At 42.1% G+C, this 22,306-nt stretch overlaps 1 protein-coding gene across 6 annotated transcripts in view; it reads left to right on the plus strand.

Annotated features, from left to right (window-relative positions):
* ranbp2 (RAN binding protein 2) overlaps nucleotides 1-22,306 on the plus strand; it is a 43,231-nt gene that overhangs the window by 16,690 nt on the left and 4,235 nt on the right. Inside the window, exons 12-24 of one of the 6 annotated variants that reach the window (XM_026272707.1) lie at nucleotides 1,012-1,173; nucleotides 1,254-1,391; nucleotides 1,468-1,599; nucleotides 2,141-2,329; nucleotides 2,409-2,492; nucleotides 8,595-8,733; nucleotides 8,957-9,051; nucleotides 9,147-13,590; nucleotides 13,982-14,059; nucleotides 19,014-19,190; nucleotides 19,327-19,404; nucleotides 21,424-21,668; nucleotides 21,741-21,852. In XM_026272707.1, the coding sequence (XP_026128492.1) occupies nucleotides 1,012-1,173; nucleotides 1,254-1,391; nucleotides 1,468-1,599; nucleotides 2,141-2,329; nucleotides 2,409-2,492; nucleotides 8,595-8,733; nucleotides 8,957-9,051; nucleotides 9,147-13,590; nucleotides 13,982-14,059; nucleotides 19,014-19,190; nucleotides 19,327-19,404; nucleotides 21,424-21,668; nucleotides 21,741-21,852 (6,073 nt within the window). Of the gene's footprint in view, nucleotides 1-1,011; nucleotides 1,174-1,253; nucleotides 1,392-1,467; nucleotides 1,600-2,140; nucleotides 2,330-2,408; nucleotides 2,493-8,594; nucleotides 8,734-8,956; nucleotides 9,052-9,146; nucleotides 13,591-13,981; nucleotides 14,060-19,013; nucleotides 19,191-19,326; nucleotides 19,405-21,423; nucleotides 21,853-22,306 lie in introns of all 6 variants that reach the window. The other 5 variants (XM_026272708.1, XM_026272710.1, XM_026272706.1 and 2 more) reach the window with 5 other exon arrangements.

Genomic DNA, 22,306 nt, shown 5'->3' on the forward strand with positions numbered 1-22,306 from the left:
AATCCTCCAAAATGTTCATTTTGTCAGAATTCATTGTCCATTACATCTGCCCCTGTGAGAAACCTTTTTTTTCCGTTGATACTTTTGGAAAAAATTTTAATCAAGTGAATCCGAACATGGTCCTAAGATTTCTAGAGGAAATAAATGTTAAACATCTTTTATAGTCTTCCTTTGAATGCTTGTACTTTATTCTCGCCTTGAATATAGCCTTAGAAGCTGGTATGGCGTTTAAAAGTAAAGAAAGAAAGATGTAAGTTTTTGACTCTTCTTAAGCCAAGTAACATATGTTTGTAGATATTTAGGAAGCATGCTGTTTTTACAAGGCTGTTTCTCTGAAAAACATTGCTATAGGCAGTAGTTCTACTCTGAAATGTGCATTTCGTGCAGATCCCAGGTCAAGATTGCAATAACCGTTTCAACAGCTAACGTATTTTCTGGACTAGAAGTGGCACTTTTTTTTTCATAGTTTGGCTGGTCCTATGACTTAAAGTCAGGTGTGACTTATTTAGCAAAATTAATTTGACATGAACCAAGGGAAAACATTACCGTCTACAGCCACGAGAGGGCGCTCTCTTGCGACTGGAGACTAATGTTTTCTCTTGGTTCTAAAATAAAAGCGACTTATAGTCCAGTGCGACTTATTTATGTTTATTTCCTCGTCATGACGTATTTTTGGACTGATGCGACTTATACTCAGGTGCGACTTATAGTCCGAAAAATATGGTAGCTGCAATATTCCATTCTTCACAATGATCTATGAGCAGAGTAACATTAAAACACAGTAAGTCAACTCATCAGATAACAATGCAAGGCTCATCATGTGTCCTCAGTCTGGCAAACCCACATGAGCGTCGAGTCTGAGGAGGAGGAAGTGTGAGAAACAGCGCTCTCCAATATTTTGAATTTGGATTGCAATACCCATATCAACCACTAGCTGTCGATCTTACATAACCTTTAATGTTATTATCTTAGGCCAGCAGTAAGTGTGTGTGTGTGTTGTGTGTGTGTCAGGCCGAGCGGGGGAACTCTTACTACGATCAGAAGGAGTATGCTGGACGCAGTGTGCACTACTGGAAGGTTGTGCTCCCCCTGCTGGAGAAGGTGCGACACAAACGCAGCATCCCTGAACCCCTGCAGCCCATGTTCATGCACTTCCAGAGCAAAGACATACAGGTATGTCCGTTACTTCAGTCCTTTAGCTGCTCTCTTTGTTTTCTGTGATATGTCGTCTCTAATGGTCTTTTGGACGTTAGCCTTCTCAGGTGCGAGTCTATGAGGAAGATGCCACCATAAGCTTCGCCACACTCCTTGACATCGAGGGCAACACTGAGGAGGCAATCTCAAAGCTGGAGCAGCTCAACAGCCTCTCGTCTAACTGGCATCTGGCGAAGGTAACCGCTTCAGCTCCGTCTGAAAGAGCTAGCTCTGTGTCTGACAACCTTTGACATGACTCGTGTTGATCTCCAGATCTATCAGAGGCTGTCAGAGGAGGCAGGAAACGGGCTTGAGGAGACTCAGGGCAGGTGCACCGACTTCCTCCTGAAGTTCAGGAAGTACTTGACTCAGATTTATCAGGCCAGTGCCGAGGATTTGGAGAAGGTATGTGACACAAGTGACTGTTGCAGGAATTTATTATGTAGCAAATGAAACCGCTTGTGAATAGTAATGTTATATACCGCAGAAAATAGCTTAATGGTGTTTTGAATTAAACCCATGTGAAGAATGAAAGGTTGAACGTCACCAATGTTTTTTGAGGAGTATTAGACTAGCTTAGGTGGTGAAGTTTTTATATTAATGTGATTCAAGCAATATACTGCCTTGACTTTATTCTTTAAATACAATGAATTTAGTATTGTATTGCTATGACTTTATTCTCTACAATATGGCCACCACTTTATTCTTGTAATTTAGATTTTCTCAAAATATTATGACTTTAATCTCATAAACCTCAGTTTATTTACGTGGCAGTAAACTCTTTCTTAGATCTCGTGTGGGTGCATCTGCTGATCATGCTCGACTAGTTGTGTGCTGCTACTAGAAAATCTGTGCAATCTTTATTGTTATTTGTATTGTAATCAGCCAGAGTTATAATAGTATTGTGACATAAATATTTGGCGTGTCTGCATGTGTTTTTGTGAAGTTGCCTGTATCGATGGAGGAGGTGATGGATTTGTTGAACGAGGTCAACCAGCAGCTTGTTGGTGAGGTGGATGAAGATCAGCTGGAATATCCTGTGACATCCAGTCCCGGTCAGCCCACTGAAGGACATGTTAAATTCTCCACCCCTTCCTCATCCAAGAGTGTCACGTCACCATCCAAAAGATCTGTGGTATGTTCAGTTCTGCTGTTTCTGCTCAAACTCTGTGTGCTGTTTACTGTTGCTCATAGTCTCCATCTCCCTCCTGCAGTTCTCCCCCAAAACACCACCTCACTGGGTGGAGGACCAGAAGTCACTGCTGCAGATGTTATGCCAGCAGGTCGAGGCCTTGAAGGTCAGTCCAACATCAACATGCTTTTCCACAGTGTGAATTTACATTCTGGCCATTATTTTTATATGTGATTTTATCATGGAAGCTTATTTTTATTTATAACTTTTGACATTTTAATCTAGGGGTGCTCCGATCACGATCGGCCGATCGTTATGCGCATCTCGTCAGTAAAGTCGGTTTTCTAATCAGCGGTTAATGCCATCAGGTGCGTGATTTCACATAGAGCAGCTGTTACTACACAGAGCCGTTGTTAACTGAGAACATGCACCAAAAAACGCTGAAAATGAAGTGGATTTGCGCATCTTCTCAGTTAACAACGGCTGATTAGAAAACTGGCTTTACTGACGAGATGCGCATTAACGATCAGCCGATCGTGATCGGAGCACCCCTAATTTTAATTGAATGCGCGCATAGAGACAGTGTTTTTTCAGCAGAGAATTATGAGATCGCTGTAGTCTAGTTCAGAGCCAGACAGACTGAAGGATGTTTGCATGTCACTGGAGAGCATACACTAACACACACGAGCTTCAGCTAAGATTGAGTCAACAGAGATATCCATTGAAACAAAAATGCTTTGCGAATTTAGTGCTTATTGGAAGAAAAAACAACACTAAGTTTAAAAGGGGTCATATGATGTTGCTAAAAAGAACATTATTTTCCATATTTGGTTTAATGAAATGTTTATGCGATTTTAAGGTTAAAAAAAAAACTTTTATTAAGAATGTCTCTGGGTTTGAGATATAGTTTTTGCAACTTTAAGGATGTAGTTTATTCACAAACAGCTTGTAACACTCCAAAGAGAAAGGAAAACTTAATCGCATCATATGACCCTTAAATGTTAGACTCAAGTCACCTTTATTTATATAGCACTTTAAACAAAATGCATTGCGTCAAAGCATCTGAACAACATTCATTAGGAAAACAGTGTCAATAATGCAAAATGATAGTTAAAGAGCCGGTAAGATGAAAATTCTAAGCTTCCTATCACTGTTTATAAGTCCTGTAAAACAGGTTTAAATCCATCCAAGGTTAAAAAACATAGTCATTTTGTCAAAATATCATTTTAAAATTACCAATTCTCAGAGATCCCCAGACGGTTCGCGCGAAGCTGTTCAAAAGATTCAGTTTCCTTAAACCCCACCTTTCGGTTGCATACTGTGTTCTGATTGGTCAACTAACATAGTCAGTTTTGATTGGTTGTTCCGCACACAACTTCACGGTAAACGATGCGTTAGCATCTGTTTGGGGTGAATTGTCTTATCCCTCTCATCGCGAAGCAAACAGTAAAATAAAAAACTTGAACAGTCTCGCTGCTTTTTCTTCTGTGTGTGTGTATTCAAGCCGCGCGCTTTAGTTTGAATCTGAATAGCACTTTCAGCGCGGGGGCGTGGTCACGAAGGGAGACATGAAAAACAGACATCGAGTTGTTTTCATATGGATTACTTTATCACAGAATATCTGTTAGCAGCACTTGTTTAGTTTTAAAGTAGACATGTCAAGCTTTCTATAGATATCTCTCATGTCTCTTTGTTGAGTATTCACGGAGTTACAGACCCTCTGGTCTGGATACGTACTGGATCTGGTGGCTACGGTGACCTCGGAATAAGAGAGAAACAGACTAATGTTAGCGTAGATGCCACTCTTCTAATGATGTAGCAATGCAGCCTAAAAATCCTTTAACGGATTTGGATATTAAAAGCATATTAGTATGTTATGTGTATGCCAGGTTAAAGAGATGGGTCTTTAATCTAGATTTAAACTGCAAGAGTGTGTCTGCCTCCCAAACAATGTTAGGTAGGTTATTCCAGAGTTTAGGCACCAAATAGGAAAAGGATCTGCCGCCCGCAGTTGAGTATAATGTAAAAGGAGCTCATTCAAATACTGAGGTGCTAAACCATTCAGGGCTTTATAAGTAATAAGCAATATTTTAAAATCTATACGATGTTTGATAGGGAGCCAGTGCAGTGTTGACAGGACCGGGCTAATATGGTCATACTTCCTGGTTCTAGTAAGAACTCTTGCTGCTGCATTTTGGACTAGCTGTAGTTTGTTTACTAAGCGTGCAGAACAACCACCCAATAAAGCATTACAATAATCTAACCTTGAGGACATAAATGCATGGATTAACATTTCTGCATTTGACTTTGAGAGCATAGGCCATAATTTAGACATATTTTTGACATGGACAAATGCAGTTTTACAAATGATAGATACCTGGCTTGCTAAAGAACGATTGCGATCAAATAGCACACCTAGGTTCCTAACAGATGACGAAGAATTGACAGAGCAGCCATCAAGTCTTGGACAGTGTTCTAGGTTATTACATGCAGAGTTTTTAGGTCCTATAATTAACACCTTTGTTTTTCAGAATTTAGCAGTAATAAATTACTCATCAATTTGTTTATATCGACTATGAGTTCCATTAGTTTTTCAAATTGGTGTGTTTCACCGGGCCACATAGAAATATAGAGCTGAGTATCATCAGCATAACAGTAAAAGCTAACACCATGTTTCCTGATGATATCTCCCAAGGGTAACTTGTAAAATGTGAAGAGTAGTGGCCCTAGTACTGAGCCTTGAGGTACTCCATACTGCACTTGTGATTGATATGATACCTCTTCATCCACTGCTACGAATTGATGGAGGTCATAAGTACGATTATATGCTAATGCACTTCGATTAATGCCAACAAAGTGTTCAAGTCTATGCAAAAGAATGTTGTGGTCAATTGTCAAATGCAGCACTAAGATCCAATAAAACTAATAGAGAGATACACCCACGATCAGATGATAAGAGCAGGTCATTTGTAACTCTAAGGAGAGCAGTCTCAGTACTATGATACGGTCTAAATCCTTACTGGAAATCCTCACATATACCATTTTTCTCTAAGTAGGAATATAATTGTTAGGATACCACCTTTTCTAGTATCTTGGACAGAAAAGGGAAATTCGAGATTGGTCTATAACTAGTTCTTTGGGGTCAAGTTGTGGTTTTTTGATGAGAGGCTTAATAACAGCCAGTTTGAAGGTTTTTGGGACACATCCTAATGACAATGAGGAATTAATAGTCAGAAGGGGATCGATGACTTCTGGAAGCACCACTTTTAGGTGCTTAGATGGTATAGGGTCTAACATGTTGTTGGTTTAGATCAGGGATAGGCAACTCCTGGTTCGGTCCTGGAGAGCCACTATCCTGCAGAGTTTAGCTTCAGCCCTCATAAAAACTCATCTGCCTGTATCTATCTAATAATCCCGAAAACACGGATTGCCTTGTTCAGGTGTGTTCAATTAGGGTTGGAGCTAAACTCTGCCGGATAGTGACCCTCCAGGACCGGAGTTGCCTATCCCTGGTTTAGATGATTGAACAAGTTTATACAATTCTTCCTCTCCTATAGTAGAGAATGAGTGGAACTGTTCCTCAGGGGGTCTACACTCAACCAATCACATGGCAGTTGCTTCAATGCATTTAGGGGTGTGGTCCTGGTCAAGACAATCTCCTGAACTCCAAACTGAATGTCAGAATGGGAAAGAAAGTTCATTTAATCAATTTTGAGCGTGGCATGGTTGTTGGAGCCAGACGGGCCAGTCTGAGTATTTCACAATCTGCTCAGTTACTGGGATTTTCACCCACAACCATTTTTAGGGTTTACAAAAAATGGTCTGAAAAGGGAAAAACATCCAGTATGCGGCAGTCCTGTGGGTGAAAATGCCTTGTTGATGCTAGAGGTCAGAGGAGAATGGGCCGACTGATTCAAGCTGATAGAAGAGCAACTTTGACTAAAATAACCACTCGTTACAACCGAGGTATGCAGCAAAGCATTTGTGAAGCCACAACACGCACAACCTTGAGGCGGATGGGCTACAACAGCAGAAGACCCCACCGGGCATCTCCACTCATCTCCACTAAAAATAGGAAAAAGAGGCTACAATTGCACGAGCTCACCAAAATTGGACCGTTGAAGACTGGAAAAATGTTGCCTGGTCTGATGAGTCTGGATTTCTGTTGAGACATTCAGATGGTAGCGTCAGAATTTGGCGTAAACAGTACGAGAACATGGATCCATCATGCCTTGTAACCACTGTGCAGGCTGGTGGTGATGGTGAAATGGTGTGGGGGATGTTTTCTTGGCACACTTTAGGCCCCTTAGTGCCAATTAGGCATCGTTTAAATGCCACAGCCTACTTGAGCATTGTTTCTGACCATGTCCATCCCTTTATGACCACCATGTACCCATCCTCTGTTGGCTACTTCCAGCAGGATAACGCACCATGTCACAAAGCTCGAATGATTTCAAATTGGTTTCTTGAACATGACAATGAGTTCACTGTACTAAAATAGCCCCCACAGTCACCAGATCTCAACCCAATAGAGCATCTTTGGGATGTGGTGAAATGGGAGCTTGGTGCCCTGGATGTGCATCCCACACATCTCCATCAACTGCAAGGTGCTATCCTATCAATATGGGCCAACATTTCTAAAGAATGCTTTCCTTGTTGAATCAATGCCACATAGAATTAAGGCAGTTCTGAAGGCGAAAGGGGGTCAAACACAGTATTAGTATGGTGTTCCTAATAATCCTTTAGGTGAGTGTATAGTGCACTCTCTGAAATGATACTGTAGCTGACAGCTGAATGGTTACAATTTTATCTCTAAAAGTATCGATTTTAGAAGTAAAGTAGTTCATTGCTGCTGTGATGTTGGGACATTTCAACACTTGAGGCTTTATTTTTTGTAAATTTAGCCACTGTATTGAATAAATACATGGGGTTATGTTTGTCTTTTCTGTAGGATAGGTTACTTTCCCGCCAAGCAATACGAAATACCTCTAGTTTTGTTTTCCTTCAGCTGCGCTCCATTTTTCGGGCTGCTCTCTTTAGGACGTTGTTGTTCATAGGACTTCAAAATCACTGAAGCAGTGACTCCACATTCCACTACATCATTTCAACGGTGGTTCCTAGAAATCCAGCTTCTCCCTCTGGCTGTTTCTTCTGGTTGCATTCGCACCAACAGCAGGAACTTTGAAGCAGCCAACACCGAAGTCTTTATTCGGGGCATTTACAAATGTCAATAACCGGTTCACATAATTGTGGTGTCTTTGGAAAGAAGACCCTTTTGGCTTTACTTTAACCAACCAGAGTTGATAATGCTAAAAAATCAGCCATCTGTCGTCGATGCTTGAGGCTTAGATCTTTATAATATATAGTTTGTCAAGATTAAATTTTTCAGTTTCATTTAATCTATCCATAAATATTGAAAAGTGCAAACAAGGGGAGTTCAGGACTCCTTCGTCTGGGTGTGGGTTAAGAGGTTAGAATGCCAGGTAACTGGTGTTTCATATGTGTTTGGCCAATCAGCGTACAATTGCATCACAGGTAGGTCCTACAGAACTGTTTTAGACACTACTCTGGAGTAGGAGTTAATTTAGTTCCTCCAAACGGAGTCCCTAGAACTAAAACCATCATTAGTTCCTACAGTGCGAACACAAAGAGCAGGTATTTCGACCAATAGTTCTAGGAAGTAGGAAATAAAAGCAAAAAGTCCCTAATGCTGTTTGCACCCATAAATACGAGTTAGGGTCTTATCTTGTGACATGATTGGTCATTTTCCAAAAAAAAAAAAACGTGAAAATGTATATACTTATAATCAAAGTAACTGATAAAGCCTTTGAACACACTGCACATCACATCAAAATTAGATCCAAACCTTGAAACCTGCCTATTGCTAGTAGAAGCGTGTGGCAGTTTTTCAAAGAGATTATAATGTAGTTTGATTTTTAAACAAGCTTTTAACATCCGGCAAAGGGGATCATATGTGTAAATTCTCATAAAGTGAAGCTGTATTAACACAGAACGTAAGTGAATATTGAGTTAAATGGTCTTGTCTGCAATGCTCTGTCATCTAGCACAGCTTCCAGTCCCAGCAGAAGGTCTTTATCTCTCCTGTGCCCCTCTTGCTACTTCTCTGATCTCCTTATAAAGGCATACAAGGCAAAAATATTAATTAAAAATAAGCTATAATAAATGCCCTGTAGTACCAGCTGAAAACGAGTGTTTGGAAATGTATTTTTGATTTTATTTTTTTTATATATTTTTTTGTCTCACACAGAATGAGGTTCATGACCTGCGTCATAATTCTCCAGATGCCACAGCATCCTCATATAGGATGTATAGAGACAACTATGCTGCAGAAGGACTTCAGGAAACATTTCCTGCAGCGCAGACGTTCCACGGTGTTCCTCTCACTGGTCAGTTCAATGACTTCTCCAAATCAGCAGTACTTTTAGAAATGTGAAATTAAATGTGTATATTAGTGGTTCTCAAAGTGCCCCTCCTCCCAGTAGTTGTGCGAAACAATGAGGCTTGTGCAGGATTTTGTTCTATGTATTTACTTCATGTAAACAGGCTAAAGAACCACTTGTGTATGCAGTAGTTGAGACATGCCTAAACCATTCCTTTTATTTGTCTCAGTTGCTACTACAGGTCCCTCTGTGTACTACAACCAGTCTCCAGCATATAATTCACAGTATCTTCTACGCACTGCTGCAAATGTTACACCAACAAAGGTACTGGAGGGATGTTCATGTAAACACAAAATATTCTACCCTGCTGTAATGAAGCAGAGAATCTATATCAAAGTATTGTTTGTTTGCCTCTGCAGGGCCCAGTATATGGGATGAATCGTCTTCCTCCACAGCAGCATATGTATGCCTACCAACAATCAACACATACCCCACCTCTTCAGTCAACACCCGCATGCATGTATCCTCAAGAGCAAGTCTTCGGTCCTCCCATCCGGTTTGAGTCACCAGCTACATCCTTACTCTCCCCATACAGTGAGGAGTATTATGGTCACAACGTTCCTCAGCCCACAGTCAATCCAACGTTGCCAGAGCCTGGATATTTCACTAAGCCATGTCCTGTTACATCCACACAGTCAACCAGGAGCACTGAAAGCAAGGCTGTCGACCCCAAAATTAGTTTTGGGCCGCAGTTCACAGGTGAACCTGCTAAGGTTCCCAACTTTGGAGGAGTAGCTGCCGGCCCAACAACAACATCCTCAACAGCATTCAAGTTCAACTCCAATTTCAAGTCCAATGATGGTGATTTCACCTTCTCTTCTGCTCAAGTTAAAAATAGTGAAAGCCTCTTGGGACTTCTGACATCAGATATTCCTCCCAAAGCTGAGGTTTCGTCAGAACCAAAACATCAGACCCAAGACCAGCTGCCTAGCCAGAAAGAAGTCTTTACCTTTGGGAGTAAAAGTGCAGCAGGATTTTCATTCACTGATGGTGCTCCGAACAAGATGAGTATTTTTGGCAACACCGATCAAAGATTTAGTTTTACAAGTGGAACCAAGACAACATTAGGGAATTCAGAGGCTCGGGAAGAGAAAAGTGGTGAAAGCGACAATGATGGCACCCATGTGGAAGAAGATGAGGATGGGCCTCATTTTGAGCCCATTGTGCCTCTACCTGATAAGGTCGATGTGAAAACTGGTGAGGAGGAGGAGGAGGAGATGTTCTGCAAGAGAGCAAAACTCTTCCGATTTGATTCTGAGACTAAAGAATGGAAAGAGAGGGGCATTGGCAGTATCAAAATCCTCAAACACAAAAGCTCCGGGAAAGTTCGTCTGTTAATGAGGAGGGAGCAGGTTCTGAAAATCTGCGCCAATCACTATATCACTGCTGATATGGTCCTCAAACCAAATGCTGGATCTGACAAATCCTGGGTGTGGTACGCTATGGACTATGCAGATGAAATGCCAAAGACTGAGCAGTTGGCCATTCGTTTTAAAACCGCAGACGAGGCAACACTGTTTAAAGTTAAATTTGAGGAAGCTCAAAAGTTCCTTTCGGAATCCCCACAAGGACAACAGACTGAAAAGAAAAGCGAAACTCCAAAGCCTCAGGTTTCATCCAAAGAAGTGGATCTCAAAACCCTGTTTTCCAAGAAGGCGGGTGAATGGGATTGTGACGTGTGCTGTGTAAGAAACGCTCCCACGTCTGCGGTATGTGTGGCCTGCAACAGTGCAGCTCCTTCTACAGCACAAGTCAAACCTGTAGAGGAGCCCAAAGGCTCTGGGCCTGTGGCTCCTCCTGCCAAATTGTTTTCTTTTGGACTTTCTGGAGATTCTGCTAAAAGTGCCACCAGCACTGATATCTGCTCGAAGGGCTTCACGTTTGGATCGGCTTCTTTTAAGTTTGGATCAAACGATGCTGTGGAGACATCTGCTGGCTTTGGAGCTCAGGCTGAGAAGAATACAAGTCAGACTGATGCACCACAGCGAGAGAAAGTGTCAGCAGCTCCAGCAGTCCCATTTGGCACTGGATTTGGTGCGGTGGACACATCTACTGGCTTTGGAGCTCAGGCTGAGAAGAAAACAAGTCAGGCTGATGCACCACAGCGAGAGAAAGTGTCAACAGCTCCAGCAGTCCCATTTGGCACTGGATTTGGTGCGGTGGACACATCTACTGGCTTTGGAGCTCAGGCTGAGAAGAAAACAAGTCAGGCTGATGCACCACAGCGAGAGAAAGTGTCAGCAGCTCCAGCAGTCCCATTTGGCACTGGATTTGGTGCTCAGTTTGCCAAGAAAGATGGTCAGTGGGACTGTGACTCCTGCCTAGTGAGGAATGATGCCTCGGCAACTGAATGCGTTTCTTGCAAAGCCCCCTGCAGCACTGTAAAAACTAATGCAGCATCGAAAGGTGGGCTAGCTGCCATGTTTGGTAAAAAAGCTGGTCAGTGGGATTGTGACACTTGCCTGGTAAGAAATGAAGGTTCATCTAGTCATTGTGTTTCATGCCAGACAGCAAACCCAAATATGAAAAACAAGACCTCTGCTGCACCATCAAGTTCCTCTTTTACCTTCAGTTTTGGTAGTTCTAGCAGCCAACCTGCTGCGACAGGATTTAAAGCCAATTTCAATCCAGGCCCTGCTTTTCAGTTCGGCACAAGTAAGGAAAAAACATCCTTAGAAGCCTTCAAGTTTGAGTCCTCCACAACTGAAGCTGAAAAGTCATCAGGCAGTTCCACTTTTGCGTTTTCCATGCCGACGCCTGTTGGCGGATTTAAGTTTGGCATTGCAGAATCTGAGGCAAAACCATCAGACGGACAGTCCCAAAATGGATCTGCATCTGGCCTCCTCAAAAATATTGCTGCGCATCACAAAGAGAAAGAGAATGAAAAAGAGGCAGCCCCAAGTTCCTCAGAACAGTCTGTAGACTCTGATAGTCAAGATAATAATCCCCTCTTTACTGGTAAGCCTAACACCTTTAGTTTCGCTGACTTGGCAAAGACACAAGGCAGTTTTCAGTTTGGCCAGGAGGATCCCACTTTCAAAGGCTTTGCAGGGGCTGGCGAGCCTCTCTTTACAGGGTTGTATCCTGGGCCCAAGGCCGACACCTCTGTCGATCAAGATGATGAAATGTACAAAACTGAGGAGAATGACAATATTCAGTTTGAGCCTGTTGTTCAGATGCCAGAGAAGGTCGACCTTGTTACAGGTGAAGAAGATGAGAAAGTCTTGTATTCACAGCGTGTCAAACTCTTCAGATTTGATACAGAAACAAACCAATGGAAAGAAAGAGGAGTCGGCAACCTAAAACTGCTCAAGAATAACCAGAACGGGAGACTGCGAGTTCTTATGAGGAGAGAGCAGGTGTTGAAAGTGTGTGCTAATCATTGGATCACAACCACAATGAACTTAAAGCCCCTCTCAGGCTCGGATCGAGCCTGGATGTGGTTGGCCAGTGACTTCTCAGATGGAGATGCCAAATTAGAACAACTTGCGGCAAAATTCAAAACACCTGAGCTTGCAGAAGAATTCAAGCTGAAATTTGAGGAGAGTCAGAGACTGCTTTTGGATATTCCTTTGCAGACCCCTCACAAGCTCACAAACACTGGAAGAACAGCCCATCTTATACAGAAAGCTGAAGAAATGAAATCTGGACTTAAGGACCTCAAATCATTCTTGACTTCCCAAAACAAGGACGATGAAAGTGCCGATACAAGTCATAGTACTTCTGCAGTTGTAGTTAAGCTCGACTCTGAGGGCACTGCACACACTTTAGAATGGGATAATTACGATTTGCATGAGGAAGTGCACAAGGACTATGGCAGCTCCTCTGTGCGTGATACTCCTTTGCAGCCAGATCCAGTTGCTAAAAATTTATTCCGCTTTGGCGAGTCGTCCTCAGGGTTTAGTTTCTGTTTTCAGCCTATTCTCAGTCCCTCTAAGTCCCCATCTAAGCTAAACCAGAGCCAGGCTTCCATTGGCACAGATGATGAGCAAGAAGTGTCTCAGGAGGAAGAGCGAGATGGTCAGTACTTTGAGCCTGTTGTGCCACTGCCTGATCTTGTTGAGGTCTCAACCGGAGAGGAGAACGAGCAAGTCCTTTTCAGTCACCGGGCCAAATTATACCGCTACGATAAAGATCTTAATCAGTGGAAGGAACGAGGTATAGGAGACCTTAAAATACTACAGCACTATGAAACTAAGCGTGTTAGACTTGTGATGAGGCGGGACCAGGTCCTCAAACTGTGTGCGAACCATTGGATTGTTTCCAATATGAAGCTTGAGCCCATGAAAGGAGCCGAGAAAGCGTGGATCTGGAGTGCCTTTGATTTTGCTGAGGGGCAGGGCAAGGTGGAACAGCTGGCAGTTCGATTTAAACTGCAGGAAACCGCAAATGCTTTCAGTGAAATTTTCGAAGAGGCAAAGACTGCCCAAGAAAAAGACACTCTACTGACCCCGTTTTCTGCAAAACTACCTGCCTCCACCCAGGAGATGCTTTGTGGCAAGGCTGCAGTTGCTGTACTTGAGGAAACAACAAAAGAACGTACTGGAATCTCTGAAGAAAGCAGTCCTAAACTGGATCAGACACCTCAAAGCACCAAGAATGTGGTCTCTCCTCCAAAGTTCGTCTTTGGTTCAGACTCTGTGCAGAAGATTTTTGGAAGCCCTTCGCCATCAAAAGACAAATCTCTGGTTGTGATTTCTAGTTTAGAAGACGAGGAAGCGGGTGCCTCGAGACTGAAAACCTCTGGAGCAGCAGTGGCCAGCCAGTCATCGGTCCAGACTCCTTTCAGCATACCAACAAGAAGTAAGCTATGTTCTGTGACTCGTAGTTATGGATAAAACTGTCCCTCTGTGTTTAGCTCACAGCTGTCCAACCCTGCTCCAGACAAACCTGTCTGCAGTTTAAGTAGTCCTAAAGATTATAATTGGTTGCTTCAAGTGTGTTTAACCAAGGCTGAAGCCAAGTGCATCTCTGGTTTAGGTTCTGTTCATTTACTTTTTTTAATGAGGACATTCTACACTTTCTTATTTTGTATGTTGTTGCTGTAAAAGATACTTGCATTTTGTTCCCGATGCCTTATTTTAAGCCCATATCTTTGTCTTATTTAGACTGACTTTCGTCCACTGAGTTTCTGAGATGGATTAAAGTTCTTTAACAAAATGGCAAAAATAACACATTTAACATTATTTTTTAGGTTTGGATTTTAGGCTTTTCAAAAATAATCCTATGGCTTTTTGGACCTGTACATCAGCCAACCAGTCTGAAGCCCGAGGTATTTCAGGTCACTATTTAGTGTGACGCATAGAGCTCTCACTGACTGGCATGAGCCGGGAGACCTGACCTTGGCTGAATGATGTGATAACCCAACATAACTCAATCCAAACATTTGCATGGTCTGAAATCTGCTAACATTTACTCATTTGTTTGAAATTTCAGTAGAATTTACAATTAGGGTGCACCAGTTGCTTCAAAGGCACTGGCCCAAATGGAACACTTTTCATGTGCACTTGTGGTCTTACAGACTTACAATGGCCTCCGCATTGGTGTGTCTGTTAAGCCCATGAGACTGTAGGGTGTCCCTTTTGTCATTTTAGCTTTCAGAAGGGTGCTCGAGAATGCTCCCTTTGTGGCCATTATGTGCCCTCTATTCACACAACTGCTGAGCCCACACTGAGGAAAGCTCCGCAGCAAACTTTTACCTGACAGTCAAAGCGACATTACATCATGAGTGTGCAGTCTCTGGGGAAGACTGCAAGGTTTTAGGGTGCCATATGGGACAGAGCCAATGTCCCCATGTTCAGGTACTCTGCAGTGAGTGTCTTGTAAGGCGATTTCCAATCTTTAAATGTGGAATTTGCCCTTCCAAGTATTTTATCTCAGCTATATAGTTATGACAATTTTGGGCTCTGCAATACATCATACATGCACATTTGATCAGATATAACTGAAGTCCAAATTTATGAGATGCATTATTCGAATGCTTGGCAAAAGTGATTTTTTTAAACCGAGAGAGCGTGTCTGAACCCCGACATTGTCAGGAAGGCCATTCCAGAGTTTGGGAGCCAAAAATCTCTACCTTGTTTAGTGGACTTTGCTATCCTAGGAACTACCAAAAGTCCAGCGTTTTGTGACCTTAGTGAGCGTGATGGATTGTAGCGTTAAAGGGGGGGTGAAATGCTTGTTTTCACTCAATATCCTGTTAATCTTGAGTACCTATAGAGTAGTACTGCATACTTCATAACTCCAAAAAGTCTTTAGTTTTATTATATTCATAAGAGAAAGATAGTCTGTACCCATTTTTCCCAGAAAAACACGACCAGCTGGAGGCGTGACGTGTGGGCGGAGCTAAAGAATCACGAGCACGAGTAGGCTTTTGCGTTGAGAGCATGTGGAAGCTGTGTCTCATTATCGTGAGGACAAAACCAACCAAAACAAACCATGGCTAACAGTCAGATTCAGCGTATATTTATGATCCAGAAACCGATCTAGAGGCTGATATTTAACAAGAGCAGCATCAGCAATGACATTTCTATGTGGTATGTACTAAAACTGTATATATTTGCTTAGCGGTTTTGGAAAATGACTAAGTTCCACTTTTTTAAGCTGTACATGTGGAAAGTGCAGTTTGATGACAACATCGCATGTTGTTTACTTGATGTGCTTAACGTTACACGCTGATAGCTAAGTTAACAACACAGAGATATTTGAAGCAGTTTTACTCACCGCCTGCGGTTCCAACACACGATCCTGACCCTTTTTCGTTGGGATTGCATTATCCTTAAGAAATAAACGATACGCAAATCCGGCGTCAAACTGGGCCTTGTTTGTAAAACAAGCATCTTTGAAATGCAGGTAACAAACACAAACACTTGCACAACTCCGTTGATGCTCTGTAAAAATAAACTCCATCCACTGGTCCCTTAATGCTGTTTCTCTTTTGGTAATCTGTGCAGGGTTGTCTTGCCCTCGCAACCAAAAACACACTTCTTTTGTGACATTTGGCGACGCTCTGGCTCTGATCAGTGAAGTCTGTTGTGCTCTCAGTGCTCTGCTATACGGGAGCGCGCTCTTCCGGCAGAAGTGCCTCAGGACACATATAAGGAAATTCCTCTCCATCTAACGTCACACAGAGCCATACTCGAAAAAAACTTTCCGAAACTTGTGACAAACCGGAAGGAGTATTTTGGGAACAGAAATACTCCTTCAAATGTACAACTTAATTTTTGAAACTTTGTCCATGTTTAGCATGGGAATCCAACTCTTAACAGTGTAAAAAACTCAGTATGCATGAAATAGCATTTCATGAACTTAATAGGTAGCCAGTGCAGAGACTGTAAAATTGGGATAATATGATCATATTGTCGAGGGCCTGCCTTACCATAAGAATTATTTTTACATTTTCAAGTCTAATTCATCTACTTTGAGAGTTCAAAATTAAGAGCTCCAACACGGGTTCACTGTGCAAATTTTTAAAAAAGTAGCTGGTAAATGTACTTGTTCTTGAAATTTAAAGGGGACTGAAACCACTTTTTAGTTGTGATGCAGTGTCTCAGTCTCCCTGGTGAATTTGGAAGCCAAACAAATTAGAATAAAAATTGAGAAAATTTACCGGCCATAAATATTTGTATTAATAATGTGTACACTTCACTTTGAAAGAAGCAGTGCAAACAGACTTGATGAGTCAAATACTTACTTTAACAGATACCTGCAAAACATTGGCATGGAACCATGTTAAAAAATTGATTATATGAGAAGCATAAATATATCTTCGGGTTATTATGAAACTCAGATTAGTGACCGATTAGACTGTTTAGTTAATGAATGGGAATCTGCTAGAGGTCCTAAATACATGAACTAGGTTTTCTGCAACAGAAACTAGTAACGTTTTTCGTAGCTTGGTAGCGACGATTTATATGATTTCCAAAGGCAAGTTGCTGTCTAATATAACACCCAGATTTCTGACTGTAGAGGAAGTAACAGTACATACATCTAGTTGCAAATTGTAATTCAAGAGATTGTGTGCTGTTTTTTTTTGGTCCAATGAGTAATATCTCTGTTTTATCCTAATTTAATTGGAGAAAATTATTGATCATCTAATCTTTTACATTTTTTACACTGTTAGATTAGATAATTTAGAAGTTGAATCTGGTCTCGTTGAGATATATAGCTGAGTATCATCGGCATAAAAGTGGAAACTAATCCTGTATTTTCTAATAATATTACCAAGGGGCCACATATTGATCGTATATTGAAAATAGCAGAGGACCTACAATAGATCCTTGTGGCACTCCATATTTTACTGGTGATTAAATGAGATGACTCCCCATTTAAATAAACAAAATGGTAGCGATCGGACAGGTAGGATCTAAATTATTTTAAAGGGGGGGGTGAAATGCTATACTGAGTGCTAAACATGGACAAAGTTTCAAAAATTAAGTTGTACGTTTGAAGGAGTATTTTTGTTCCCAAAATACCTATTCCGGTTTGTCACAAGTTTCTGAAAGTGTTTTTCGAGTATGGCTCTGTGTGACGTTAGATGGAGAGGAATTTCCTTATATGTGTCCTGAGGCACTTCTGCCGGAAGAGCGCGCTCCCGTATAGCAGAGCACTGAGAGCACAACAGACTTCACTGATCAGAGCGAGAGCGTCGCCAAATGTCACAAAAGAAGTGTGTTTTTGGTTGCCAGGGCAAGACAACCCTGCACAGATTACCAAAGAAAAACCAGCATTAAGGGACCAGTGGATGGAGTTTATTTTTACAGAGCATCAACAGAGTTGTGCAAGTTTTTTTGTTTGTTACCTGCATTTCAAAGATGCTTGTTTTACAAACAAGGCCCAGTTTGACGACGGTTTTGCGTATCGTTTATTTCTTAAGGATGATGCAATCCCAAGGAAAAAGGGTCACAATCGTGTGTTGGAACCGCAGGCGGTGAGTAAAACTGCTTCAAATATCTCTGCCTCCTTGTTAGTGCGTCCGCCTCCCATCGGAGACCCGGGTTCGAGCCCCGCTCGGAGAGAGTCCTTGCTGCTGCTGCTCTCGTTCAGTTTCAGCATTCACAGCTGTCACAGCTTCCACATGCTCTCAACGCAAAAGCCTACTCGTGCTCGTGATTCTTTAGCTCCGCCCACACGTCACACCTCCAGTCGGTCGTGTTTTTCCGGGAAAAATCGGTACACACTATCTTTCTCTTATGAATATAATAAAACTAAAGACTTTTTGGAGTTATGAAGGATGCAGTACTACTCTATATGTACTCAAGATTAACAGGAGATGGAGTGAAAACGAGCATTTCACCCCCCCCCCCCCCCCCCTTTAAAGTGAAAGTCTTGAAGTTTGCCAAGTATGGTAGCCCATACTCTGAATTGGTGCTCTGCATTAAAACATCCAAGTGCACAAACACACAGCAGTGAGAAGTGAACACCTCCCCGGAGCAGGGGGCTGCTATATATCCAGCGCCTGGGGAGCAACTGGGGACTCAGTGCCTTGTTCAAGGGCACTTCAGTCATGGGTATTGAGGGTGAAAGAGAGCGCTGTTCATTCACCCCAATCTACGATCTAAATCACGAACTTCGTGTGATCTTGATGGCACAAATGGTTTCTGTGTGTGAAACCTGAAAGGGATCCAGGGAGAAGTGTTTGTGTATGGACTTGTGTCCTGTATATAGCAGTAAATGTATTGGCAGCACAAGTAAACATAGTGGACACCAAAGTCATCGTGTCCGATAATGCATCGTGCCTGTCAGCGTGTCACACGATTTTTTCTCTTCCTGTGTATTTAAATGTGGTACATGGTGATCATCTGTGAGAGTCAGTACTGATGTGTGAGGCGCTAACTGATGAGTGTGAGTGACATATGACTTCTGTAGGTTTAATAGAGAGCATGAGTGTTTGCATGTGTGTGTCTTTGGAAAGTTACTGATTTAACGTTCGGTCCGAGTACTTCAGTCTGCGACATGTTTTGACATTTGACAAAGCGTTCTTAATCATGGTGAGCACTTTAAGATAGAGTTCACCAAACATGAAAACTCAGGCCAGACTCCATTCCTTCTGTGTTTCCCAGCACAGTATAAAGCCAATGGGACTTTTGTTTTTGGACCCCTGTGACTTTGAAACGGTCACATTTGTCAGTCACACCGCTATAGATCTGCAGTTTTCATGTTGGGATGAACTATCTGTTTAGCAGTTGTTATTGCTTTAGTTAATCTATTTTTTGTTTATTGCTCAGTTTACTCTCCGTCAGAGAAGAAGAGCGCTCAAGACGTGTCTGATGATGATATTGAGATCGTATTTGAGTGTAAACCAACGAGAGCGCAAGCAGAGCTGGCCGCCAGACTGATGCTTCCTCCTACCTTCTTCTGTTACAAAAACAGTCCAGGATACATCAGTGACGAAGACAGCGATGGTAAGATCCACACTCTATTTGCAGTTTAGTTAATCAGAGCTGCACTTCTCAGAACTACACTTTCACATCTTCTGATTGAAGTATTTTGTGTCACTGTGAGAAATGATTAACCTCAGATTCACACCACTGTTTTCAGATGAGGATTTTGAGAGCGCAGTGAGGAATCTGAAGGGGAAGCTGTATGTGGATGGAGCTGATGGAGCGTCTGATCATGGTAGGTTGCTCTACACCAGTGGTTTTCAAACTGGAATACGTGAACAAAATACTGAAATTTACCCTGTAAGTTAGTTATATCGCACTTTTAAATAACATTCAGCTGAACGTGTTTCTCACAGGCAAAATATATAAACACCTGCCACCTCTAGTGTATCGAAACAAAGTAAGTCAGAAATGCTCCTTAGTTTGCTCACGTGTATCCATGTGTAAACAGTGAGAGATGTTGAAGCAGGCATGATGCTTGCATGCCACATGATGCACGCTTCATTATGGAATAAAAGAGACGAAAACATTTAAATGTTACATCATGAAAATCTCACTCCAGGTTTTAATTGCTAAAATCAGGTCCCCGGTGCATCAACCAACCCAAGAAACATGAAAAAGATTAACCCAGTAATAGGGCTGCAGCAAACAATTATTTTGATTATCTATTAATGTAACGATTATTAGAACAATAGAATCGAATAGTCGCCGATTCTTTCACTGATTAATCAATAGACATTGACTTTTATCCAAAACGACTTACAAATGAGGACAGTGGAAGCAATAATAAACAACAAAAAGAGCAATGATATATAAGTGCTATAACAAGTCTCCGTTAGCTTAACACAGTACACGTTAGGGCTGCACGATGTGTCGTTTAAGCATCGATATCGCGATGTACGAATCCACGATAGTCACATCGCAGGAACCAAGAACTCAGCCCTGAGGCACCCCAGTAGTTAGATGCTGAGACTTGGACACCTCACCTCTCCAAGATACTTTGAAGGACCTATCTGATAGGTAAAACTCAAACCATTGAAGTGTTGTTCCTGAGATGCCATTTGCCAGTAGAGTTGATCTGGTGATTAACCGTGTCAAAAGCAGCGGACAGATCAAGCAGGATAAGTACTGAAGATTTGGATTCAGCTCTTGCCAGTCTTAGAGCTTCAACAACTGAGAGCAAGGCCGTCTCAGCTGAATGTCTTCTGAAGCCAGATTGGTTGCTGTCAAGGAGGTTGTTGTGTGTGAGAAATGTAGAGACTTGTTTGACCACAGCTCCTTCAAGTGTTTCTGCAATGAAAGGAAGAAGAGAAACTGGTCTGTAGTTCCCTAAAAGAGATGGGTTAATTATTAATTAATTATACATTTAACTTTATGCACAAAAATGTATATAATTGGCAAACAAAATAAAGGTAAATAAGAAGTTTTATTGTTGGAGAAACTATTTTATTCACAAAAATATCTCCCTTAAAATACCTTATAGGGTTATGAAAATCAAAACAGTCCTGAGCTGGATCAAGCTTTGATCTTTGCAAACCATTTATATTTTTATTTATTTCCCTCACTAATACAAATATTTTATCCGTAGTTAGCTCCACACTGGTGAGCTGCTTTATAACAGAAAATTAAGTTGCAATTCTAACCGAACTTGACACTGACTGTGGTTTTTCATGTTTAATACTGTAAAGCTCCTTGATTTAAGGCTATCTATTGCATTAAGTACTATATAACTAAACGTGACATGACTGGACTTTACTCATACTCGGAGCTCATGCAAACATCCACATCGCTGCAATCAGATGTTTTTATCTGCTGCATTCACACCGATGTCAGTTTTTACTGTTTATTTCGTTATTAGAGGAAAGCACACAGCATATATTTAGATACAGCGCTCCTGACTAGTCGACACCAAGAATATTTGTCAGTGTTGTCGATAATGTCGACTAATCGTAGCAGCCCTCCCCAGTAACTTTGTTTTGGTAAGCCTTTTTCTGCAAGCGTCTGAGAAAACGAGTGCATCTGATTTCTCTCCCCTAGTGACGGTGCAAAAGGATCTTGTTATAATATAACTGTCCCGTAATCAGTAAGTTTCTGCCCACGGCGCGCTCATTTTAATTTAAGCAGCGACAACAGTGTACCAGCTGTCAATTTATTACCCAGCTGTTTACCTTCACAGACATAACCGGCTGTTTTTGTAACCCGTGTGTCATGGGACAGCATATACTCTCCTCTCAAGCCTGTGTTGTGTTTGCAGACTCGGAGGTCACTCTGGTGTGGGAGAAGCGGCCGACAGCAGACGAGGAGCAGAGAGCCAGACGCCTCCTCCTGCCTCCCACCTTCCTGTGCGGCGTCAGCAGCGACTCTGAAGCAGAGGCAGAGAAACTGGACGACTTCAGCACTGAGGTCCAGAAGGTACAGCAGGCCCAGGTGAAGCCCGTCCGCTGGGAGTCCGGACCGCAGGAGATCAGCGTTTCTTCATCAGCTCCTCAGGACACACAGGTGAAGCCCGTCCGCTGGGAGTCTGGACCGCAGGAGATCAGCGGTTCTTCATCAGCTCCTCAGGACACACAGGTGAAGCCCGAGCCGAGCGACGGCGGAGCAGAGGAGCGTCAGACTGATGGCAGCCGTCCCATCGATCTCTCCACCAAGAGAAGCAGTGAGAGCGACTCCAGCACAGCTACAGGTGAGCGCCAGTTAAACATCAGGAATGATGATTACTAATGTTCATTCCTTTTTTACATGATTACAATGATTACAAATCATGTGAAAGGTTTGCTTTGTGGTTGCTGAATAAATGCACTTCTGCATCCTCTGGGCTACAAGATCCTTGTCTGGATCCATGTTTGAAGTTCAGTAGCAGTAAACCGTTATCACTGTTAGTTTTATTCAGAATATCTGATAGAGATCACTTAACTGCAGCTTTCATGTCTGCCAGTGTCCGCTCAGAAAGAGAAAGTTAAGAAAACAACTGTACAAGGAGGATTTAAATGCTTGACGTTGAAGATAATTTTTTGGGGGGGGGTAACCATCAGGCAAATATTGTGGATATAATTAATCAGGACAAGCAGATATCCTGATAATAAATCTTATATGATTAAGCATGTAACCCAGATCATTGTTGTGTGCAGACACAGAAC

This window comes from Carassius auratus, chromosome 9 (genome assembly GCF_003368295.1).
Source record: "Carassius auratus strain Wakin chromosome 9, ASM336829v1, whole genome shotgun sequence".
Classification (NCBI taxonomy): domain Eukaryota; kingdom Metazoa; phylum Chordata; class Actinopteri; order Cypriniformes; family Cyprinidae; genus Carassius; species Carassius auratus.